The 26,644-nt window shown below is 39.1% G+C and overlaps 1 protein-coding gene across 8 annotated transcripts in view; it reads left to right on the top strand.

Annotated features, from left to right (window-relative positions):
* Positions 1–26,644, top strand: part of TPK1 (thiamin pyrophosphokinase 1) — a 305,721-nt gene that overhangs the window by 106,818 nt on the left and 172,259 nt on the right. For 6 of the 8 annotated variants that reach the window (XM_064704990.1, XM_064704992.1, XM_064704993.1 and 3 more), the window contains one exon: positions 11,830–11,899. In XM_064704990.1, coding sequence (XP_064561060.1) covers positions 11,830–11,899 — 70 coding nt within the window. Of the gene's footprint in view, positions 1–10,635; positions 10,673–11,829; positions 11,900–26,644 lie in introns of all 8 variants that reach the window. The other 2 variants (XM_064704994.1, XM_064704995.1) reach the window with 1 other exon arrangement.

Consider the following 26,644-nt stretch of genomic DNA (forward strand, 5'->3'; position numbering starts at 1 on the left):
TTTGTTGAGGGGAAGCAGAAGAGACAGGAGCACTGATCTGGTTGTGATGACGAGCATAGAGTTGCTGGTTGCTAGTAGTAGTAGGAGACAATTTCTTCTTCTTTGCTGTTTTAGCACAGCTGACCACCTTTTTCCAAATATTGCCTCCCTGCCTGCCCCACATCCTTCTCATTGTGGAGTAGGGAGCAGTGATTTCATGAAGTCTGTTATTGCTAATACAATGCCAGATTAAAAAAAAAAAAAAGCTTATTTTTTGTGTCTCTTTGCAGCAAATGTCGATGTATAATACTAATAAAGGTGGTGGGCTTTTTTGTCAGATTTTTTTTTCCATATAGGAATAGAGTCAGCTTGTTACTAAGGTTTGTCTGATGACAATGCTGGCCAGCAAATAAAATCACAAGCAGTTGTGGTATTCCATCGTATTTGTAGCTGTTTGTTTTCCTTCTGTCAGAAATCAATGCTGCAGCAATGGAAAATAGAAAATGAAGAAACAAAAAGTTGCTTTCAAAGCTTGAGGTCAATTATATTATTAAACAATATGATTTTAAAACTTCAGGAAAAAAAATCAGTTATTTCCATTTCACTTTATAACCAGGAAATGGATGCAGAAAAAACTAGCTGCACACTCTTGCAGCTACTTCACCTTCAATTATATTTCAATGTAGATGTTTGCTGTAGGTATAGGACGCTGGTAGACAGGCTAGAGTAAATTTTTGTTAGTGAGGTGCATTGCAGTTGCAAAGCAATGAAAGCAGGTGTTGTTTGAAAGGCTGCCTGATGGGATGGATTGTGTCTGCAGCATCGTGTCTGTAGGGGTTTGATGTTTGAGACTTGCTTGATCCTTCAGCAGCAATCAGGGATTACAGAGGCAAGGTCTGCAAGCCAGGATGCAACCCAACCCTGGGGCCAACGTGTGGCACTGCAGGAAGGGCTTGAGAATCTCTGGGGAATTCCTGGTATCAGACCAGACTTCAATAAAATGCAAATATATGGCTGTAGAGAGCTTGTATTCCTCCTCACTCTGAAAAATACAGATTTAAGGCCCAGGTAGGACTTCCTGCTTTTGTTTCAGCAGCTCATTTGATTTGTGAGGATCTTACATTTAACAAGTTATTCTTTAAATACATTCAAAACAAATAGTGTATCAGGAAAAAAAAAGTCAGGATTAATATTATGTTTTCCTTTTTTTTTTTTTTTTTTTTTTTTTTTTTGTCTGTTCCCTTATAAGTGTTTTCCTACTGTTACCTAGTAATAGTAGATGTGTGCTCAGGGCAAAAAAAAAAAGCTGATTAAATGTTATATTGTAGCTTTAGCTGTCACTTTTCAGACAGAGAGCAAAAAAAAGGATCAAATAAAAAGAATAAACTTCTTCCTGATTCTTCCCCCAGTGGCATCAAGCCACATGTCCTTGTCATGAAAAGGTCACTTAGATTTTAATGGAAATGATGGCAGCAAGCACTTTATGCTTAAGCTCTCTCCTCCTGGTTTTCTCTGTGAGACAGCACAGGGCTGCTTTGTCTGTGGAGCCTATTACAGCAGTGGGTGTAAAGCAGCTCAGCAAGTACCAGAGCTCTTGGGTCTGACAGAATGGGGGAATGACAGAAAAGAGAAGACAAAATCATATCTTAAGTAAGGCTTGTAGGAATATTAAATCTAACTCCTGACAAGACAAGAGACTCCAAACCCAGCAGCCTTGAATATGAATCATCATAATGAACTCTGCATCGAAGTGCTCATGAAGACAGTGCAGAAGCTCACTTTTAGTAAAATCACAGTTGCTCCCTTGCCTCTGTCTCTGACAGCACATTACTACTACTATGTTTACTGGTACTCAAGGTTTTTTGCTTGAATTTGTGGTTTTTGGCACTTAGGAATTTATTTTTTTAAGGGTTGCTCTGTTCTTTTTTTTTTCCAAAAAATGAGCATTAAGATATAAGTTTTCCTAGAATTTTCTTTTAAAGTTTTCTTTAATTTTTTTGGTGACTGTAACATGTTTGGCTAAAATTTAGTGGTGTTTTTTTTTTTCTGTGGGAACAATTGTTTCCTTTTCCATGCGTTTAATTTCTGTGTGAACTTTATAAAGAGAAGTGTTATCTGTGTGGCTTTAGCTCAATATTGAATCAATGCACTGGAAAAAGAATAGTGTTCCTAATTCATTCTCATATTGGTTTCTTCCTTGTCTTCTCATATTTAATTGTTTAATGGATCTTGCCTCTGCTTGGCTGAGATCTCTATGATGTTTACAGCTCAAAGCAGAGTCATTAAAGAAGCACAGCAGCTTTATATGAAACATATCATTACCTTACCAAGAGTACAGTCATTTTACATATTGAGATCCAGTCTGGTCCATATGGGAGCATAGCTGCAATGTTGGTGATCCATTCGCCTCAGGACTAATGGGTACCTCTGTTCTTTGATATGGATAGTTTAGAAGTCATGGTTTAGGTATAAGAGATTTGTAGCTGGTGGATCTTTCTTGGATACTGTGGTGGTTTGACCAGGAAGAAGTGGGAATTCTGGGAAGCTGTGGTCAAACCAATGAAGGTTTTGAGTTTGAGACTGGCACCTGGTGTAGCCAGTGGGGTTTGGACACACCTCCGAGAATACACAGGGGTTAAAAGCAGGGTTTTGGCCCTGGCAGGCTCTCTTGGGACGTCGCGGCGAAGAGGTCAGATCACCCTCCCCTGTCCAGTCGCTGCTGCTGGGCGGGGGAGGGGCAGCCACGTGGTAGGCCCTGGGCCTGGACAGAGATGGGAGGTGAGGAGGCTTCGAGGATGGAAGGGTGGAAGATCCCAGGGAGTCAGCCCTCGGGCAGCCATTCCCCCCCCCCCCCCCCCAGGAGGGAGAGAGAGAGAGCCGGCGACACTGAATGTGATAGCAGCCGGCCCAGGAGGAGAAGAGGGGGAGAAGAGTGCCCGGCCAGAGCGGCAGCGTGTGTGGGAGTGCCGCTCCGGGACAGACAGAGACTGAAAGTTTTAACCCCTTTCTTTCATGATTGGGGCCTTGCAAAAAATGCTAATCCTCCTCGAAGCTGAATAAGAAGGGAGATGAGAGATGAGATGAGACAAGGACCTGGCCCGAAGAACGTGGAGATGATTGAATGAGGAGAGAGGATTTGGAGTGGCCTTCTGGCTGGACTTTTCTTGTGGCCATGGACTCAGTTGTTCCTGTGACACAGAGACTGCATTTAGGGGGAAGCAGTGGCTCAGAACCAGGAGGGTTCATCGTGAGGACCCCTCGGCCCCAGGGGATTGGAAAAATATGGGGGGGACAGATGTCCCAAAGCAGAGACTGTGCCTTTTTGGAGTGAGACAAGGCATCCTTGAAAGACAACCCTAAAAGCAGCTCTGGTCCATGCGTCAGTGGTGAGAGCACTGGGCATGGAAGGAAGATGTCACAAGCGGCAAAAGGACTTTTTTTCCGGGCGGTGCCGAAGTGACAGGGAAGCACACGAGGTTTCAGTGTGTTTCCAGGGGAAGCCTATGGAACAAGAAGGACTCCTTTCCTCTTCATGAACTGAAGTTTGAGTATACTAAAGTGTCGTGCCAGGCTGGGCAGTTGGTGTTTTGGGAGAACGTATCGGATTGGGAAAGTCAGGTAGTGGGGAGGAGGAAAGTGGTTTTTGTAAGGTTTTCAATTTTTTTTTCTTTTCCTTATAGCTTTTCCCTATTTTCCTGTAGTTTAGGTAATAAAGTGTTCTTTATGTTCAAGCTAAAGCCTGTTTTGCTTATTCCTGGTCACATCTCACAGCAGACACCAGGGTGAGGGCATTTTCATGGGGGGCACTGGCTCTGTGCCAGGCTCAAACCATGACAGATACACAAATAATTTTAGAATAGCAACCCTCTGCCTATGACACCTCGGAGCTCACTTGCCCTCAAGTCTGTGATACTCAAATTGTCACTAACACTGAGGTCTGGGCTGGTGCCCCCATCCCACCCAATCTTCACACTCCTTTAGGTGCAGCCTTGCCTGCTGGCAAACACAAAGGGATTTGATGTTAGCATTTCACTGAACTCAAGGGGAATTTATGATTGGTACTTTGCACAAATGCAAAAGGGTGTGCACATTATTTTATCTGTGTGCATATGAATTGATTATAGTATGAATGTTACCATCTCAAATCTATAGTTAATCATTGTTTTAATTGTAGGGAACACTATCAAATTGCTCTGTAAATATTAATTACTCAATGACTAAGTGCTGCAAAGCCTTTTGCACCCTTATCATTGCATCCAGATCCTTAGCACCCTTACCCCCTCTAGTATTCCCAGCTTCCATGTAAATAATTTCAAATTGCTTCTAATGTGATCTTCTTTTGTATGCTTTCATCTTTGTAGCAAGTAATAGAGTGAACCTTGGCATCAAAAAGTATAAAGTTGTATTTTCACAAATTCGTATTAAACCCTGCTTTCACCAATGTCTTTGATGGTGTTTCTTTAAGTAGCCAAACCACTCATTTGCAACATAAGGATAGATCTATTTTAAATAGTAAAAAAGCCTCATAGCAAGACCAGTGTCCAACCACAAAGCAGAAAACTATTATGGACTGGTAGTTGATTTGCTAAACAGAGCTGCAGTTGACAGAAGAGGGACATCTGCAGTGCCCTGTAATTGAAATGGAATAGCGGTTACAAACAGTCCTGATAACACAGGTGGAAACACATGGGTGGGAGGCAATAGTTTGAGATGCAGTTTGATACCCATTCTAGCAATCTGCAGCTGTACAAAGCCATGGGTTTGTTAAATTTATTTTTGCAGGTTCTGCAGGACAAAAGAGAAAATGAGACAGCACATAAATACAGATTATGCATTTTGTTGTTGGTAGCTACTATTTTTTAGTAATACTGGGACAAAAATGTGTTTGCCCTATGTATCAAGACAAGCAAGCAATTCTCTGTGTATCTACCATTTGTTTCACATATGTATTACTACCTGCACTCCAAGTCATTAATTAAGCGGAGTTCTCTTATGCGTAGATTTTGCTGGCAGGTTAATTATGGTTACCAGGCTACTGAATCAATAAAGGAATGAGGGAAAGAGATTGCATACCTAGAAGAAGTTGTGCGAAATTAGAAAAGGAACAGAGGGGCTGTACTAAAGCAGTTTAAGGATAGTTGTCACAAGTTTGAATTTAAGCAAAAAAAAAAGAGATTTATTTCAAGATCGGTTTGGACAAGAATATATTTTAAATGCTAATTGGAAGGAATAATGGAATAGGAATAATAAGGTTATGCTTTTCTTTCCCAGGTATTGGTAATGTTTATAAATGTATTCCCTTTCTATGCACTCATCTTTGTCTGCAAAAGTTGCATCTCTTTGGTGGAGTCTTTTGCCCTACCTGAATTTGCAGGGCTATTGAATACAATCATATACTTTCTCCTTTTCTGCAAAAAAGTATCTGAACTTGTTAGTTCACAGCCAAGACCTCCCTTTTTTTGTGTTTCATATGCTGCTCATATCCTGCCTCACAGGGACAGGAAGTTTTTTATATTTGCCAAGGGGTAAATATAAAGTAAACTGTTTCCAGTGTTTTTGTTGTGTTAGAATAATTTTTGTAAAAATTAAAAATTATCCCTAAAATGGTGCCTCAAACTCAGTCACTAAAGGGAAATACTTCACTGGTTACTAGCAGAAGATGCACCATTTAAAAGGAAGGGCAGTGCTCAGAAAGGCCTCTGTTTCTTCATTCATGCTGCCTGTGAGAAACTCTTAGGTTGGCTTGATAATATGCTCTTTATGTAACTCTTCCTTGGCATAGATGGGGCTGAGGGGTATTAACTCTTGCCTTAATTTCAGACATGGCAAGAGTTGGACTGAACTGAATACATGCTGCTCCCAAAAACTTGGGAAGCAGTTATTGACAGTGGCATTGAGTTCCCCCTCCTGCACAATAAAACAGTTGATTTTTTGATTATATCTCCATGCCCTAGTTCCCTGACTGACCCTGGAGTTTTATGAGAAACTAATCCAACAGATAGAAAAGGTGGTAATTTGGCAGACAGAGCTATTTCTGAGCAGTGGAGCTTAACACAGAATATTCAGATTGTAAAGGTGGTAATTTGTGGTAATGCCAAGGAGTGCAAATTCACATGCTAAGCTGGGGCTGCAGTGCACTTGTGTCCTTGTCCTCTTAGCATCATCTCTTCTAATACCAGAAGCATGAAATGGTACCCTGGGGCTCTGCAGCTGAGCTGGGTAGCCAAAATCACAGGCCTCCCCTGCTTCCAGCTGTGCTGGTTGAAAAAGCTACAGCTACCAACTGCATATTGTTTTGCGGAGAAAAGAAGAAACCTCACAACTTGTAAAAGTTGTAAAGCCCGGTATGCTTTATTACGACGCGCGCCGGACGCAAGACTCCCCAAAAGGGCATGCGTGCCCCTGGAGACTCCGAGTCCCCTTTTTATCCCCCCTTCCAAATGCATATGCATACAGTTTCAAATTAAGTTCATACATATTCATTCCACATGTCATTTAGCACTAATTCTTCTTTATCGAAGGAATTCCTAAGTCGGGGGCAGATTGACCTCGTGGTTTTTCTGTTTTTCTTTCTCTGTCTCCTTGCTGTCTCTGGAACGCGGCCTCTCCTTCAGCTTTAGCTCCACAGACCCTTCACCTCTCCTAGACACTTTACCTAGTTCAGGATGGATATTCTGTCTCAATATTAGGGTGTTTTTTCTGGAGGTGTTATTTCTCCTGACCCACCAGAGCTCTGTGAGCTACTTGGACAAGAAGTTTTTTATATTTGCTAGTATAAACTAATATTATATTAGTTCAATGTAATATAAACCAATTCCTTAGTATGTGTGACTTCACAGAGGCCAGGTTAAGTACCTCTAGCCCTTAGATAATGTCTTTGATGACTTAGTTTTTTCTGACGTACATAAGCAAGAGCATACTTCCATGTGCCGCCCACCTAGCAAATTTGAGGAGTCTGCCATAATGTGATGGTACCCTTTGTGGTAGAAGAGATGGTAAGAGGATAACCTTTGGTGTTCTGACTGGCCTCTTAAGTTATTCTTCACTTTATAAGCCTCACCATCCACTTTGGTCACCCTGCAGGATAACTTGTCTTTGACCCATTTGTGACCCTTAGCACTTCATCGGTCTGTGTCACTTTCCACCTTTGAATTTTTTTTTTTCATCTATTTGAATTGAAAACATCTCAGAAGAAAGTGTTTCTGTTTTCAGAATGCCAAGCCAAGCAAAACAAAGCCCAAATCTTGTTCAGGTCCTTCAGTTTCTGCTGAAATAATTAATGAGGTTTCATGTGAGCTGTTGCAAAGCGCCTAGAGATTCTTAGATTTGCCTACACAGTTGCCATGGTGCACCTTGGCCAAATAGTTGTTTGTAAAGCAACTTTGTCTCTTATAAAAAAGGCACTGTTTTAAAAAAATCAGTTCCTATTTTTTTTCATAGAGAATTTTCTATCCAAACCATAAGCTTAGAATTGCTGACCATCTCCTTAAACACTTCCAGGTAATAATGATACATATTCTTCCAGCTAACATATATCATTAGTTTTTGTCAAGCAAAGCTTTGTTCATAGCTGTAGAAATATTATGACTTACTGGCCTCCAGCCAATCTATTAATTACCTGCTAGTTCCTTAATGCAATTGAGGCTTTGTTTGATATCAGTCTAAGTTAACTTGCTGGTAAAGGATCAGTGCCTCATAAATTGTTTTTCTAAATAACTTTACAATGCTACAGAAGTTTAATTTTTTTTTAGACAAATAAGAATAAATTTGTGAGAGACAGCTTTAAATTGCAGTTATATAAGGCAACTCTTTTGATTTGAGATATCAAATATTAGCACCATATATGTGTGAAGAATATCCCAGTCTCATAGATCTGTTACTTAGGCACCTTCCTTTCTTTGGGAGAATCTTAGTATTTTTACACGTACCACACTGAAGACTGATTTGTTTTTGTCCTGGGTTGGCTATATGATGCTTGTATCCCCAGTTGTCTGTTCTTTTTATGCTGGATAATAAGTTTTGCACCTTTAAGGGTTTTTCTGAGGGTGAAGGGTGGGAGAGAAGAAGCACAGAGTTTGTTATCAGAAACTGCACTTGCTCCCTCAGCATCCTGCTCCTGGACTGTGCTGTCTGAAGACAGACAGACAGCAGGACAGAGCTCTCCTTTGCTTTTTAGTTAGTTTTAGCTAGCTGAGGCAGAGAAGTTCCCTGGACTGTGGTTTTTCTTTTTATTTGCACCTGTTTAAACCTGCTCTGAAAAAAAAAAAAAAAAAAAAGAAAAGCACCTGTGGCCCACCAGGCCGGGCCTGGGCCTGGGCCGCGGCATTTCCAGCACCAGAGGGACTGATAAGAGACTGAGTGAGCTGAGCTACATCCCACCAAGGGGACTTTCTGAAATTTTCATCTCTTTGGAGGAGAAAGAGGTTTTATTGTTTAATATTTTTCAATTTTTTTTTTGTGCTGGTGAATGCTTTGCCTGTTAAATAAACAGGTTTTTTCCACTTTTCTCCAAAGAAATCTTTTCCTGAACCAGTTAGGGAAGGAGCCACTGGGATCTGCTTTCTAGAGGAACCCCTTTAGAGGTTTTTCTCCCAAATTTGCTCTAAACAAGGACAGTTTTGTACTGCTTAGTTTAGTTTGGTTTTTTTAGTCATATCATTTTAAAATTGTAAGATCAGATGAAGAGATCTTGGGCCAGGCTTTACTTGTTGTAAGTCCATTGAGAGAATATACAATAGTTAAGGCCCTGGCTGTGTTAAAATAATTGAGACCAATAATATATTTTAATCTCTTGTTATGTATCTCATACCATTATTTTTTATTCCCAGAAGTTATAAGCTACTTTTATTTTTTTTATTTTTTTTTTTGTGGGAGAATAGATGGAAAACTCACCATTTTCAGAAGGAAAAGGCTGTGACTGTCTGGAAATGTCTGGGAAACATCCTTTAAGCAGGTCATGTACCTTAGGTCCTAGATCTTGCTTAGATGCTTGTATCTGCTAAATAAGCCAGTGGACAGGATGCCTGACTTAAGGACAGGTATTACACACTCTTGCAATGGGCCATTACTATGTTCTGTGTGAGCTGGACTCCCTGAGAGAACGGATATGTCCAGGTGGAAGGAAGTATATCAATCCATTTTCAGCTGCAACCTCCAGTGAAAGGAGAAGCTAAAATCTTCCAAACACAGTAGGCAAAAAGTAATGTTCTTGTCTTGTGATGTTGTATTTATCAGTCTGGATGAGGCACTTGCCTGAAGCAGGGAATCACCATAGTAAGTGTCTGGCAAGCTTCTAGAATGCTCCAGAAATTGTTTCACCTAGTAAGATTTCTCAGGATCAAATCTGCTTGTCCTTGGCTTGTTAATATGGGTTTGGGTGGATGCTGCAAGGAGAGGGTGAAGTGTTTAAGGGGACAGAGAAGTGCATGGTCTGTACAAGAAGGCTGAGGGCAGTGGTGCTTGCCATGGTGGGTACTGGAGACAGCAGCAGCAGAAGTTGTGCTAGAAGCAATACAGAGGAGTACAGTGCTTGTTCTCCTGCTCTGCTCATGGCTTCAGCCTGAAAGAAAAAAGCTGAGGTACCCAAAGTCACCTGTGATGAACTGGTAGCTTTTTTTTTGTCCTGCTTCCTTCTTTCTCGCAGCTCCCAAAAAAATCCTCAGCCAAGGTCACTTGGTACTGCACACTAGATATTCATTTAAAAACACTCCCTGTGGGATTTTAGCACCCACACAGGAAAAAAGGACTTAAGATGAGGACAGCTATGGAGGTGAACTCTGTTGTCCCAATTTGTATAGGCTGGCTAAGTAGGGGGGAGGTGGATTGCCCATCTAATGTGTGCCAGAAGGAAAGATACAGGTTTGTATCATTGCTGACAGGTGGTTCTGACTGAAAAATAAACACCAAAGGAAAGCAAGTTTGGCTGACAATTGGATTCTTAGCAGCAAGAAGTGCCTGATCTGATTGTTTGTACCTTTTTTTACTTATCTCTCCTCTTTTTTCCCCCTGTCCCTGTGACTTTCAGTCCTTTCGGTATTGCCAGTCAGCCTCTCTGGGCCTGGAAGGAACACTGTGCCCTAGTGTGGAAGCAACAGCTTCTTTCATCTTGAGTGCTGTAGTTATCTCACTTGTGCATCTCAGAGCAAAACTGATAAAGACTGCTAAGACAAGATGGTCATTTTCAGTCTTTAATAGCTTATCAGGTTTTTAAAACCTCATGAAAGAGCTGTGTGTTAGTTAAATGATGATTAATAGGGGAGCTTATGAAAAAAGATACCAATTAATGTTTGATTTTGTAATAGTGTTAGACTTGTCTCTTTTCTCTGACTTTAATCTGTATAAACAAAAGGATCACAAGAGAACAGCATGTCTCTGCTTGTTTAAATCAACTGGAATTAGTGGCACATGCCCCTTGCAGTCGCCAAGTTAGGTGGAAGTGCTGAAAATTATTGTGGTTTTGTACCAGGATAGTCCAAGATTTAAAGCTAAGACATAAACCACTTACTTTATGTCAGAAGAGTCAAACAGTCTGTGGAAAAATATAGGAACTGTAATAAAGTTAGCATTTTTGTGTCATAGGAGGGGGGAAAAAAGAAAAAAAAAACAGTATTGTGATTATTAACTCTTGGTTATTTTTCTTTCCCAATTGTTATGCAGGTTGCTGTAGAGCCACCATAGGGGACTTTCTGCCTGGGTGAGAAGATAGTTGTGTTTACAGTGCAAGTTCTCACTTGTGACAAGGTGGAGGATCCATCTGTAGATGGAGGGTGGCCTTTTCAGGTTTTAATATTTGCCTGTCTGTAGTTTAAGCTGGCTGGGCAGCAGGTTCAGATAGATAGAAATGTAATTAATGAATCCGATTCATGCTAAGAATTTTAACTATATCAATATTTTAGAAAATATTTGTTAAAAAGTAATAGAGTAAAAATATGTAATTAGTGTCACAAAACAGATATTTTCAGATGTTAATGAGAAAATAGGATTCAGGATGTAGTTTGAGATAAGTAACATCCCAAACGGAGTAAGCCTCGGGATAATTAAGGAATCAGACTTGAAATGGACAAAATTGGGATGATTCCAGGTATCTATGAAATAATAAGGCTTATTTTTGGAATATAATGCTGGCTTCTATAACACAAGACTTGGGGTGCATGTGCAACCTGTGGGGTTGTTCAAAGGACAGGGACAATGAGGAGAAGCCTTCATCACAAGAGACCACCAAAAGCCAGAAGCCCCCTTAGAAACAAGCAGAGCAGGCACTGTGCAGTACAGTGATGTAGATTTCAAGAATCAAAAATAGGAGGAGATTTATGGGAAAATATTGATGGATATGTATTAGCTTACAGTATATTAGTTGTGTTTGGATTCCTTTGTTTTTTGTACGGGAGGCAGGGTGAGAAAATCCAGCCCCCAGTACCCCGGTTGGGTTTGTACCCCGGTCAGTTTTGCTTATGCTTTATCCAAACCACTGCCAAATTATTTTTGTATCTGCTTGATTATATTTGATTGTATTATTTTATATAAAATTGCTGCTCAATTAAAATTGTTGCTAAATTCAACTTTGTTGTTTGTTGAATTAAACAAATAGAACTTTATTCATAAGAGAAATAAGCTATTTGCATGTGCAGTGGCGCAGTCAGATGAAGATTGGTACTAGTCTGATCAAAACAGTTCAAATTTCTATTTAGAGAAACAGGGAAAGCAGTCAAGTACCAGAAGCTAAAAGCCATACAAGATCTCAAGCTTATTCCCTATGCCACTATGAACAATTAATTTACAGAGTGCTGTCAACTAGTTGTGGGTTTTTATTTATAATGCAAATGTGCTGATGTTCTCTTTCTTCACTTGCAGCTGCCCTGAGAGCTTGTGCTGATGGAGGTGCCAATCATCTCTACGACATCACAGAAGGGAGCCAGGAAAGGTATGTCAGCAATACATTTGAAGTCATTCAAGTCATCTTTTCTCAAGGAAAGTAAGATGTGGAGGAGCAGGATCTGTTCAGTTACTTAAGTAGCTGCTTGCTCTGTGCATGGTACTTTAATGAACTGTAGCACGTAGTATAATATTTTCTCCACATTATCCTAAATTTTTATTCTCATCTCCAATTTATAAAAACACAGGTAGTCTGAAACATCATTTTCCCTAAAGGCCACTGGTCTTTTTTCCTCTTGAAAGCTCTGCTCTCAGTCTGTCTTATTTTGTGCATCCATCAGAGTTAGGCCTCTGAAAAAATTTGCTGTGTCCCTAGCAAGGGTTGCCTAGAGGAGCGTCTGATGCTTGTCACCATGAGCTGAAACAATGTCCTCTTCATTTTTCATGAGGCCTTAAAGGAAATCTACTTACTTAGACTTCCTAGGAAGTTTTCTTTGTGAATTATTTTTAAATACCATCAGGGCATTATAAATTACCAAAGGCAAGTACAGACACTATCTATAAATGTGTACACTAGGTGAGGAAATATGACTGAAAGAATATGGTCTTGTTTTCTGCAGTGACATTTAAAATTGTAAAACATCCCAGGTTTCTGCAGCTGAGGCGTTGAGCAGGAGTTGTGATGCAAAATACTTCATTCAAATTATTTGTTATTGTTGTAGTGGAACCATGAAACACTGTACAAACTTAGCTTACTACGGATTCTTTTTGCTTGTATTTAGGATTTTTCAGGTATTTTGAACAAGAATTCATAAATAAGTATTTTCATAAAAGTGAATTGATACACTGACTCTTGGAGCAAAGGAATGAGAAAGGCATCTGATAGAACTTACAAGCTTGTGAACAGTTTTACTCATACAGCAAAATCTGACACATAGTTTGCTTTTCATCTCATGGAAAGTGTATGACAGGGACAAGAGGAAGCTCAGTTTCCTCCTCTCCTTCAGAAAAAAAGACAAGAGTTAGAGAGGAAGGCTGTAGTCCGAAAGTAAAAATTAAAGTAAAAATTTCTTCCTTTGTCACCTGTGAGAAGTTTACCTAAAGTTCTACAACTGCCAAGACTGGAGTCTGGGAAGCACTACTGTTGTAGTCTATGTTTTATAAAATTTTATTTGTCCTTTTCTAGTAGTTGCTCACACAGCCATGGAAAGAAAACTTAGGCAGGTGTCTGTTTGAATTCAAGACCAAGTTGCAGCAAACAGTTCTCTGATAATGGTGATGCTCTCCAAATAACAGCATTTGAGAGCATTTGCTTTACCTTCTCTGGTAACCCATTCATCTGTTCTGCACATATTTATGTTTGTATTAAATAAATATAATTCAGGGGAAAATGAATGATTGTACTTTGACTTAATAGTCCTTTCAGTCTTACATACTTGGCCCCTGGAGTATTATTTTTCTCTATCTTTCTTCTTCTCATCTTAATTGCTTTGGTTTGGTATATTTTACCTTCAAAGCTGTTCTTTTGAAACTAAAAAAAGGAGTGCTTAATTTGGATTTTTGTCTTTAAAGAAATCATTCTGCTGGAAAGAATATCCATTTACTTCTTTGAAGTATTTTTTCTTTAAATTCCCTGTCCGTTATTATTAAAGAGCTGTCTGCTCAGACGGTACTGACATACTAATAATTTTTAATGCTGTCTTAACATTTTAAAACTATACTTTATTCAAAACCTTGATATCTAACTGTGTTGTATCAAAACCTAAAAAAACAATAGTCCTTTAATTTTAAGGATATTATAATATACAACAGATATAAATAAAGAATTTGGTTGATATTTTGGGCTTGATTCCCAGTGACACTAAATTTTATGAAGAATTCTTTAGAATGGGAAATACTGATAACACTTTGGGAAAACAATCACTTGCAGTATGGTGCTCGTGTACTGGAGATATGTGCTGTGTACTGGTGCTCTTCCTTTGGAGATAAGTTTATATTAGAGATTCACAGAATAGGTAAAGTTGGAAGGGACCACAGTGGATTGAAGAAGCCCTTCTTGTCTTTGAGAGCCTTGGCCATCTTTAATCCCAGGTGGGTCTTGACCATCTTCATCTTATTTATACTCACTGTGACAACCTCCCTGTATTCATTCCAAGTGTCCTGACACTGATTCTATTTCCTGACTCTAATTTTCCATATTTCCTGCCTACACTCAAGTAATGACAGGAGTTCCTTGATCATCCACAGGCCTCTTTCCCCTTGGCCTGATTTCTTTCTCACTAGGATGCAACATGCTTGGGACCGGAGGAAGTGATCCTTGAATATCTTGAATATCAACCAGCTCTCTTGGACCTCTATTTCCTGCAGGCCTCATTCCCATGGCATTCTTCCAAGAAGATCCCTAAAGAGGCTAAAGTTAGCTCTTCTGAAGTTCATGGTTACAATCTTGCTGCCCTGCTTCCTCCTTCCCCAGACTGAACTGCACATGGTCACTACAGCCAAGGCTGTGCTCATCATTCACGTCTCCAACAAGGTCTTCTCTGTTTATTAGTATGAGATCAAGCAGCACACCATTCCTTGTGGGATCATCCACTTCTTGTGTCAGGAAGTAGTCATCAAGGCTTTCCAGGAACCTCCTGGATGGTTTGTGCCTCACTGTGTTGTTTCTCCAGTAGATGTCAGGGTAGTTAAAATCCCCTGCAAGAACCAGTGCCTGTGACTTTGAGGCTGCTTTGAGCTGCCTGTAGAAGGCCTCGTCAACCTCCTCCTCCTGCCCAGGCAACCTGTAGGAAACACCCACAACAGCATCACCCTTACCAGTCTGTCATTTTATCCAAAGTCATAAGCCCTCCACTCCCTCATCATCCTCACCAAGACGGAGCTCAATCCATTCCAAGTATTACCTCATTCATAGAGGGCAACTACCTCTACCACACCTTCCCAATCTCTCTCCTGAATAGTGTATAGCCCTTCATGACAGCATTCCAGCCACAGGAGTTATCAATCTCCATAATCACAGTGGGATCTGTGACTGCACACAGATCTATCCTTCCTCTGGTTTGTTTGCCATACTGTGTGTGTTGACCTACAGGCACTTTATAGAGGTATTTGATTGTGTCCATATCCCAGAGGGATGATGCATAGTCTTTCTACTGCTTGTGTCTTTGGATGCTTGTGTTTAATCAAGGTATTCCCTCTTAAGTCTCCTTTTGCTGCTCCCATGGTTGCTGTAGTTCTTCTTTTGAGCAATTCTTTAACTTGAGTGCTGAACTATTCTTTAACTTGCTTTTCATTATGTTGGCCTATGCCAGTGAATGAAAAGCAGGAAAGGGTGATTCAAGAGCCCCCCCCACGTCCATCTGTTTCCTGTTTCTCCACTGATATCTTGACTTGCTTTTGTGCTAAACCCATCAAGCAAAGGAAGTTCACACCTTCCTCTCTATAGCATTGCACAGGCTGACATAGCAATGAGACTTTATGTCATGGGTTTAATATATGTAAGATGTTATCTATCTTCCTCTGGTTTTGTGGTGTCATTTTTATGAAATTTTTAAATTGGTTTTCCCATTTTCTCAAAAAATCTGAGTTGCCATTATTTTTGTTTAAAAACAAACTTGTCCAAGAAAACCTTAATTTTTGTAAGTGCTAACAAGGAGAAACCATGCCAGGTTTTTTCAATGATATATGAAAACAAATATCCTTCTACAGCATGAGGGCTAAGAGGAATAACCAAAAGGGGAGAATAACTTTCCCTTAAAGAGGCTGGTCCTTGGGACCTGTCAGTACTGGGAACATGGGAAAGGCAGGAGTGGAAAAGGAATGAATGCTGGTACTTTTCCCTCTCTGACTCTACAGCCCAGAAAGGTTATTTTCCTTAGACTGTTAACACCAGTTCCCACTTAGAAATAAGGATTACTGCTAAACCGTTCTTGATTGCTAAACATTTGCTGCTAATCAGAGTTACAGGTGAGTTGGTGATCTTTATGGGTTCTTTGCTGTGCCTCATTCTGTCTGCCTTCCCTGTCCAATTTTGAATTTTCTTGAATCATTATGAAGCACTGCTTTCCACTTCAGCATTAAGCTGTTGTTTATCTGTATCACACTGTAAAACTTGTTTCTCAACACCTTGTGATTACATCTCAGGACATTGATTAACCTGGGTGTCACTGGCTTTGGGGTATACAAAGGTGAAAATGCATTGAAAACTATCATCACATTGGAACTTTTAAAACCAGGCATTAGTTCTTGCGCCTTGGATACTGTTTCCCAGAGAGATGTCCAATCCAATGTGTACTCAGGTTTTGCAGTGTTAAGAGCATCAGGTCAAAGAGCGGAGTGGTGAGCTCTACAAGAGGAAGGATAAACCAATCACGAAAAATACTGGGTTTCTGGAGTTCTGGTTAGTATTTCAGACTGACTGTGTGACACTGGTTGGCTTGCCTGCAGTCACTGAGAACATCACTTTCACTACTCTTTCAGTTTCTCCCTGTGAGCTGTATAAAATGTAAGAGTAGTAGTAAAACTGAAAATGGTAGCATTTTCTACATATTAAACATAAATGAGGTGAACTCAGGTAATGCATGAAAACGCAGCTGCTACTATACAATTCTTCTCTGAACTGGCTGTAAATGCAGGCAGCTTCAAGAAGCTCTACAAGAGTTTTTAAAAATTAGGAGCAAATTTTGTAGACATTTCCAGTTGATGCAGCAGCTAAATTTCAAATACAGACCTCAGAAATGTCTTTTTACAATCAACTTATATCTTTGAAATCCCTGTCATGATGAAATTCCATGTCAGCTTTAGCTTGCCTAACTTCATCCACTCCCAGGCAGAGCTCTGTGCATTCCAGCTTCTCTCTTAAGGAAAGGGCAGCTCTTCTTCCCCACTTTCCTATCCTGTTCTTCCTAAAAAGCCTGCATCCCTTCATTGCAGCACCCAGTCATATCTCTGTGATCCCAACAAGATTGTAGCTCTGCAACTCTCTTTGTTTTTCTCCCAAGCTGCCTGCATTTTTCAGGGAGTTTATTTTGCATCAAAGTTTGAAAGCTAAACAAAAGTTTAACCTTTGAATAGGAAAACTAAGCTAATATAACTTCCATGAGGAAAGGTAGCCATCATCATATATTTGCCTGCATGAAAAGTGGAAAGATGAATCGTAGTGTCTGGATATTTTGACAGCTTCATGTGTGCATTTTAGCAATTAGTGAAGGTTAGTAGTGCCTTAGCTACTTCAATTGGCTATTTATAGGTTACACTGAATTTGACTAGTCTCAGAACCAGTGCCTCCATTGACAAGACAACCAAAAGAGAAACCTCTGGACAATAGCTAGCAAAACCCATCTGCAAAATGGGATCTATTTTTCCTGAATAATCTTCTACTCATGGAAAAGTGAGTCCCTAATAAGATTATTAGACTGAGAAATTCATACATTACTGTGTTCCATATTGGCTTAGAAGTAGAGTACTTATGAAGGTAATTAGCCATTGACATTACTTAATGTACAGTTGAGAGGAATTCTTTGCTTGAACTCTTCAGATTAAACTGAGTATTGTTTTTAAGACATCCTATATTCAGGCAAAATTTAGGGAACTGATGCAGATTATCTGAGTATAGAGTTCTACATGAGGAGTCCAATGATCCTTTCTTGTCTTTAAAACCTGTTCATTGTATGATTTGGGGAGGATGTGAGACAGTTATACTCATGAAGTTTTTGCTTTATTCATATTGATATGAGAATATGTTTTAGTACTGTTAAAAAAAAACAATATAACCTCTGAAACTGTGAAGTCATAGCCAGCCCCTTTGCTGCTAGTAGTGAAGAATTCTTTGATTTGAGGGATTACAATCCAAAAGCCAAGAAAGTTGGAAGCTCAGGCAGTGCTTTATTTGTCAAATGGCTTAAAGGAGATCTTTTACATCAGACTTCTTTGCCTGACATAAAAACTATAGCAGTGTTCAAAGATCAAAATTAGAATCTTGTGTTTATCATAATAAATTCTTCAGGAGTGTTCAGAAAAAAAGAAACATCACCCTATCCACAGTTTCCTCCTTTAGGAAATACCTGACTTGGGATCTATTTAAAAAGTTTTAGAAAACAGCCAGGCACCAACAAATTTAAAGAAACCAAAGAAATCTATCTCTTAGTGTTTGGAAGGATTAATACATTTGAAGTTACATAATGTGTTTGCTTCAGGTAATACAGATGAAAAAGTCTCAAGCTACCTCAGGATCATGTAATTTTTTGCTTTTTTCATTTATATCTTCAATTTAATTACTTTCACTCGATTGCTTTTTCAAATATATTTATATTCCAGTAGCTGTGCACTGTTAAGTCAAGATTTCTTTCAGACACAGTGAAGAGTTGAGGTAGCAAGGCATGAATATCATGAAATATGCATAGTTTCAGTCCTCAATTTAAACCAAAATTAGCTTCCTGTATTGGAAGGGGTTTCCTGAAAGTATTAGGGCAATAGCATCACTAGGCATATCAGACTTTTTTGGTCTCTGAATCAAACGCTTACAGAAATTATGAGAGTTGGAAATCACTGGTCTATTTTTTTTACTGCTAGGTTCACCTTCTTATTAACCAGCTGTATGAGTCAGACCCAGGAGTATGTATTCTTCTGGAGTAAAGGAGTTATTTCTATTCACTTAATCATCTTAAGCTGTAAAGAAAAATCTGAGAGCTACACAACCATTGATTGGGATTCACTTGAGAATTTTAGGAGGGACAGAAGTACTCTTTTGCATATCACAAGAAGTGGAGATATATTTTGAGAGAGACACCAGCAACTGGGTTTTCTTGGTGGTGCTTTTAAGTGAACTTACTACATTAACCATAACAGAAAATTGGCAAGTTTTGTGGGGTTTTTTTATCATTGCATCAAACTGAAAATCAAATGGGAGATAATAATAAAACATTTGATCTTACAAATATTAGCAGTATCTAGGTGAGATTCATGTTGAATTTCTATTGCTTTTGCTATTTAAGATGGTAATTGTAGAATCATAGTAATATTTATGACTAAAACTTATGGGAGGTGACAGTGCTACCTGTTGTGACCCATGAAATTTATAACTGTAATAGAAAAAAGACTTGCTACCCTTGCAGAAGCTGTGAAATGCTTGGCTTTTCATCCCTGAGTTACATGTGTGTACATAGATGTATGAATGCCTTGTTTCTTTTATGTCAGGAAACAGTGGAAGCAAGTAACTACCTAACTACAGGAACATGCTTTCTTTACAGGAGAAGAAATAGCAGTGCTCAGTAGAACCTCTGGATATGATTCACAAGAGGCAGATGTAGATGTACCAGGTTTTGTGTAGAACAAGAGTGAGAGTAATATTGTCTACAGGTTCAAGTGGAGAACTGGGAACCAAGACTTTTATTTTGTTCCTTTATTAATTTGCTCAAAGTCATGCACTGAGTTACAAAATCATCTCACATTCTCAGTTAGTCACCTTTAAAATTCAGGAAAATAGTTCCTAATAATAAGTGAAATTCTCTCCTCATTCACATGATCTCATCAGAGTTTCTGATACTTCCTTGTTAAAAGATGAGCCTATCAAAGGGCCAGGTATCATTCCTCATGAGATCAGTATTTAATAATGAGTAGTAAGTTCTGGGTGGAAGCAGACTTGATCTCCATGAGAGCTCCAGGGATCTTCATGCTTTGGCATAAATCAACTGTTGTTTTTTTTTCATTTTTCGCATACCTCAAGATATTCAAAGATGGCATTAGGACCCTGTTTCAGTCACTCAACAAATACTAAGCATGAATCTCTTCTTTTTTGAATAATTCTAATCTTGCTTAGGAGTAGATAAGAAGGACCAAGACATAAGTCTGGGGAGATGGAGTGATGAACAAATACAAAACAGGTGAACAGTTCAACTTCAGAAACAAGGTCTCCTGGCTGCAAGTGATGTGTTTTGCCCATAAAACTGCTCTGTCCCAGTAAGAGCACCATAAAGCAAGTTTAAATTTCCAACCAGGAAATCAAAGGGTCATGATTTGTTCAGAACAGTAGTTCTAGAGAGAGAGAAAAAAAAAGGCAGGGTAAAAAAGGGGCTAAGAAAAGGAGAATAAAGGGACACTTTCAATTAATCCCAGGTCTTTCAATCAGAGGGTCTGTACTGCTTCATCATATTCTTCAAACAGCTGCATCTCTGCCCCTAGTGTACTGTAAGTAGAGGAATGTCATTGCCATCTGGGTGATTTCTGGCTTTATGACATGGTAAAAATCATTTATGGCCACCCCAATGCTAGAGGTTAGGACTTTGCAGAGATAAAATACCTGTGCATTGAGTCACATCTAGAGCAAGCAGCTTCAAAAAGACTTCTGAGCTGGCTAAAGAGTACTCAGCACTTTGTAGTGCTTTGGTCTGTTGTGCCTAAGGAGTAATTCTCAGGATTCAGGAGAAGCTGGCTTTGTGTATAGTGTTAGGGTGAAATGTATGCCTTTGCTTCCTTTGTGTCTCTGACTATCAATAGAAATTAAGGATTAAGCCAGCAATGTTTGCTTTTATGGAGCAATGCTTTCTACGGATGTTTGGGGCAGTCTGGGGACTGGGAGTTTTCCTGTTCTTGAAACAAAGCAAAACTGGAAAATTCTTATGAGCCTCAAACCAAGCTGGGTCTTGGTGCAATAGTACTTGTCATTTAAAATGTAAAGTACTGATTTTATATTGCACATGTCAAGAATGATCTTAGATTTGAAAGAAACTCTGTTAAGACCTGAGAAGAATGCCAAGAGCAGTATTCAATTAGGGAGCACAGAAATCCATGTGCTATCAATGCCTTAAAATGAATGCATGTTAACAACTGACCTTGAAGTTGACTAATCTGCTTTGTTGCACTTCAGACATTTAGGTAGGAATTACTAGTGCTATAGCACCCATTCGCTTTTTTGGTTTTTGTTTTTGTTTTTTTTTCATAGCCTGGAAAATGTTGGGGAAGAGCAGGTATAGTCCTTTGCATTTGACTTCAAATTACAGTATATTGCCTAATGGGACTGAACACAAAAAATACCCATAGATAAATTATTCAGATTAGTTTTTGCCATCTCTAAAATGTTATTTTAGTAAACTTATTAGTGATTGTTGAAGCATAAACATATTCTGGGTATTTATTGCTTGGTTTTCTTTCCTATTCTCTTTCTTCAGTAGACTCTGCTCTCTTTCTATAAATATGTGAATGCCAGAAGTTCTGACTTTTAACAATTTGCAATCAAATGGACACTTTTATTTTCAGAACAGAAGATTCTATTCTTCAAATCTGTTTAAATTTAGTGTTAGTGAAGCCAGAAGCTTACGAAGGGGAGCACTTTATGTATTGTAGACTATGATGAGAAGTAAAACTTGAGAATATAAATACATTCATCTTTATTTTTCTTAGTTGTTCTGGCAAGATTTGTTTTCAAATCTAATCGTATTCCAAGAGTGGTTTCATTTTACAAATGGACTCTTTTCATATTTTCATTCGAAAATGTTTTGTGCCACAGTTGTTTTCACAGAAAATGCTATCAAGAACAAGGAACTGTTTTAAAAGTGTGATCAAGGCTGCATTTTACTGTTGATAACTGAGCATATTTAATAAATTTACCTTTTAGGGTCAAGAGATGAATACCCTTTGCCTCTTCTAACAAGGCTAAACTATAGAGCAAAAACTGCAGAACCAGTTGCAAAGCCATCCTCATGAAGGGTTGAGCATCAATTAATTGTTGGTTGATGGAAAGTTGGACTAGATAAGGTTGCCAGTCAACCCAGCAAATTCTGTCATTTAAGACAGGAGGGTTAATCCTTATTAAAAATTTGAGCTCTGAGCTGTCACAGAATAAGTTTTGTTCTGCTGCCAGAAATAACTTGCTCAAGCATGCGGATAATGTGTACAGTGGTACCTCCAAAGCTGCTCTTGGATACACTTATATTCCCAGAAACTCAAATCTTCTTCAACTAATAGTTCATACAAAAATCACACTCTTGAGTGTGTACACTCTTCTCCAACCACCATACTACTGGCCTTATTTAGATAACAGCCTGTGCTCCATTCTTGCAAAATGGTGGAGGAAAAAATCTTGTAATGCTTTGAGTTAGTTGTGTTAAATAAAAAAGGAGATAAATTGCTGTCTCTTGCATACAGACTTAAAAAAAAAAAGTTTTAGTCAATATAACTAAATGTAGTGAATGTCAGTTATAGAGAAATGTAGAGAATTCTGATTTTTGAGCAAGGGAGGAAAGATCTATTTTTGATAACAGATAAAATGAAAATACATCAGGCAATAATGTTAAAAGATAGTCAAAAGCCTGTTGGAAATTGTGTAAGCTGTACAGAAATATCTTGCATACTGATCCCAAATAAATGAACAGAATAATTTCTGATCATGCAGCAGGTAGATTAGATCCAAGGTTACAGTGTCTTAAAATCAATGGAAATGAATCAAGGTTCACTGGGGTTGTGTTTTGATGCTTTTCTACCTGTGTGGGACATTCCACACGAGCAAGTCTAGAGGCTATTTGCAAATGGGTTTTGGTGTCTCTGCAGGAGCCTGGACCAGTATCAGCACATCCTTCAGCTCTGACTCATTAACTCAGCTATGAAATAGGGAGTGTTTCAACTCAAATATGCACTAAGGCACTAAGATGGTTTCTGATACCAGTGTGAGCATCTCCTGTGTGCTGTGGGCATTGCCTTTACTTGCAAATATTTTCCATTCTTATCTTTTTGTAAGCACTTGTGTACATATCAGCACCTCAGGAAAGATTAGCACTGCAAGGATGTGAATAGAAGAGTGAACTTTAGAGAGATGAGAGAAGAGAGCAGTAGATAAAGGGCTGGACAGCAGCTCTAGCACACCACCAAAATACCTGTATGTTGCAACACAGTCTGAACATGGAAACATTCAGAATAAAACTACATCTGTCCTGCACTAGTTCTTTTTAGCTCACATAGGGGCATGTGTATGTACTGTACAAAGAAATTATGGAATTGAGCTGAGGAAGAGACGCATTCAGAGTCTATTGGCTTTGGAGCAAACTCTTTGTTTGTTCCTCTGATTACCAAGGAATATTAAACTGCCTACAAAATAAAAAGGGTCAGACAAATAATACTTGAGAAAGAATACAGCTGAACATGGTTGAAAGTTATGTTTCATTCTAGAGAGAGAAGAAACAAACCAAGACCAATGACTATCTCGGTGGGCACACAGCATGAAGATCCTGTAGAAATTATGTTGTGGCTTTTTTCAGGATTTTGAAACTTACCTGGTGAATGAGGGGAACTGCAATTCCATGCAAGCTTATCAGTCTTGTTACCTTTTTACTGTTACTTAGGTATTTTTCTTTATTGTCACAGCACAGAAGTAGATGGGGCTTGTGCTTGTTAAATAGGGACACAAATTTCCTTTAGTACAAATTCAGGATGTTATGTTGACTTAATTGATAACATATTAAGCACTAGATGCCTAAGCAATTATACCCTCTCCATGTATTGCCCTGAATTCTTGCTTTATAACTAATGTTTTACATAATGCATCACTTCTCCATGGGGATTGCAAGCAGGGAAATCACCACAGCTGGATCGAATGTTTTCAGCAACCTGGTGTTGTTCCAACAACCTGCAAAATGAAAGGAACAACAGCGAGATTCCTACTGTTCTTTATCAGTAACCACATCTTCCAGAGACTGGGAATTTTTGTCATCCATTTTTATCCCTTTTGCTTTAAAAAAAAAATCCCAAACCAAACAAAAAATCATCTTTTTACTGTGTAAATATTGTTTGAGCATCTATTACTCTGATTCCAGCATTGGCAATAGTTGGAAATTTTTACTGCTTACTGTATGTGAAGCAACTTTGAGGTGCCCACAGAGTGATCAAAATGTTTAGATTATTTAAAATAGTAGCAGTAAGATCAGGAATCAAATTAATCCTGTAGCAATAAATTATTCTTGGTCTAAGAATAATTCTTGGTTTATTCTTGGTCTAACTCTTGAGGGATATCCTACCTACACAGAGTGTTTAACTCTTAAAGTGCCTGGCTTTCCCTGGTGTTTAAGAAACACCAGCTGGAGTAAGTTTCTCTCTTTTGAAGTAAAGCTGAGTGGGGAGTTGAAGGAAGTCACATCACTAGTGACTAATGGGGATGTGTAGATAAGATGTTTTGTATCACAGAGTACACATGTGCATGCAGTTTGCTCTTCATTTTCTCCAGTGTTTTGATCTCTGTGTAAAAGGTATCTGGCAAATTAAAAAAAAAAATAGAAGCAATAAAAAACCATATAGCTCATCCCCTTCATTTGTTCATTGTAAGTGTTTTGCACAAATTAGAGTGACTATCTAAGTGAAAGGAAATGTAGGGGTTTGCAGCTTGAGACTAGATTAACTCATTGGTGTGGAGAGACCTAATAGGATACCAGTGAAGAAGATTGATAAGGATCAGCAGGTTAGAAAAGGTGTATTTTTACAGTGCTTGATGTATGAAGCAATGACGGAGGGAATAGCAATGGTAATGGATAAAAGTTTGTGTCTTTGGACTTCCCCTTTTTCCTTCAGCATAAAAAAGAGACTGGTATGCGGATGTAGCTCAAAATATTTTCTATGAGACCAGTAGGATTTTTAGGTCAGCTTTTGTTCTTTCAGGGGGTTTTTTTTAATCTTCTGAGTGGGTAGTAGAGTGATTGATTGATTGATTGATTGATTGTTTCTGCAATTGGTGTGTGTTACAAGTCCAGTTATGTTCATTGTTCAGTGGTGGGCATGCAGCTGTGGGCCAGAGCAGTGCCTGTGGCTGTCATTCCCTCTGCACAGAAGCAAGGCCACTCTACAAAGCCTTGGAATCAGAGTCGTTATGCACCAATGCAGCAGAACCCTGAATATCTCTGTTTCTTTCTCAGCAGGGTTTTTGCCTTGGTGTTAGGTGTATCTAAACAGGTTGGGGACAGACATAATCGAAAAAAGCAAAAATTGGAAGGAAGGGAGAAAAACAGGGCACAAGGAAAAAGATGGGAAGGGAGTAAAAATGTTTTTGATACTAAAGCTGAGAAGAAGAAAAGTGTCTGGAAGAAACCTAGCTAATGACTCCAGTGGAGCTACTTGTTGTTCTGTAACAAGAAGGAAAGAAAGGCTTTACTGTTTTCCTCTGCAAGTTCCAGCAGTATCCGTGGGAGGATTGATGTTTTCTAATTTTGTAAGCTGCAGCAGGGGTGTTAAATATTGGTGACAGATCAGATTGGAATCGTGCACATAAAGGTATTTTGAGTAGTGAGAGAAAGACAGGCTGTCCCAAAAAGATACCTGAAAAGACTCAGTAAAGAATTCAGTGCCTTTTTCTTTCTTTTTTGCTAAAACATCATCTGTGAGGTTTGACAACAAATGGTTGTAATTAATGAAGTGACAGATGTGGATGTCAATATCTCTTCTTTCTGATGCATTCAATTGTAGGAAAAAAGGAAACTGTGCATAAGGTTATTTTGGGGTGGTTTTGTACAGGAGGGAATTATGTGAGGTGCATGCATGGCTTGATGTGATTTTTAGTTCTCAGAAGAAATTCTCAGGATGATGAGGAATCCATTTTGAGGAGTTAACATTCCTAGCAAGTGAGTTACTGGACGAGCACCTGTTCTGCAAGCACCAAATCTGTTCTGATTGGCACCAAGGGGCCAACATGAATCCATTGTTGGAAGCTTTGCAGCAAAGCAATGAAAGGAGTTGTACAAGCTGTGGTTCTGCCTCTCATCTCATGAAGGGGTTACTGCTCTCCCATTTCCATTCACTGCACAGTGTTTCAGCTTGAACAGCACTTTCTGACAAAGACAGGAGCTGGAACTGTACTACACTGTCATTTGGCTTAGAGGGATATTTAAGCTTCTGCTGGCTTAAAAAAAAATAGGAACTAAATGGACAAATCCCTCCTCATTTCATTACTCCCTCTTCTCTGCCCCACAGTGAAAGTAATCGGGAAGAGCATTCATGATCATGTTTACTGTAATGACCCTCTCCTCTGGGGATACTCTTGTGGCATCTTCTAATGTTAATTTAGTATTGATTTATGATTCTAATTGATATGCTCTAGCTCTTGTTCATTAAGTGACCACATGCAGGGTTTTCGTATTTTGTGTGTTCCCTGTAAAAACCTGTGCACTTCATTAAATCTCAGCATTAAAGAAAGTGTTTCCAGGCAGAGCAATATTCCAACAGCACATAGCAAATGTGCAAGAGGGTCCCAAGGTCACAAACTCCTTTCAGAGGTTAATTAAGTCTGAAAGAAAGGTATGCTGTTGTAATTAAATAGTAATGAATGAGAGGCCAAGAATATTTGGTGCATAATGCAGTACCATGAGGCAAAGCCAAAATCATCTGCAAATTTATTGTTTTATTTTGTATTCTATTATAAAATACCCTTGGGTGTCAGTGTAATTTTTATTCTCCAACTTGCCTATGACAGAATGGGGATTAAGTGGTCAGCACTGTCATGCATATGTGTGATCATAATACACCTCAGTAGGGGTTTCAAGAGCTCTAATAGCATTCCCAGCATGCTGAGGAGGGCTTTCATCAGGAGTGTGATGCCTTCCCCATTCTGCAGGATCACATTTTAGTCAGAGGGAAAATGCTTCCTTTGCCATGTTCACACTGGAAAAGCCATGGCAAGTTTTGCTTTCTTTTAGTAGCACCAGCAGAAATACAGTCATGTTCATGACCCTGTTTGAGTTCATCAAAATTTCCCTTTTAGCTCTTGTGCTTCTGGGATCTAATATTTCAGCCTGTTCAAGTGCATTAGGCTGGATCATGACACAGG

The sequence above is a fragment of the Zonotrichia leucophrys genome, chromosome 2, assembly GCF_028769735.1.
Source record: "Zonotrichia leucophrys gambelii isolate GWCS_2022_RI chromosome 2, RI_Zleu_2.0, whole genome shotgun sequence".
In the NCBI taxonomy this organism is placed as follows: Eukaryota; Metazoa; Chordata; class Aves; order Passeriformes; family Passerellidae; genus Zonotrichia; species Zonotrichia leucophrys.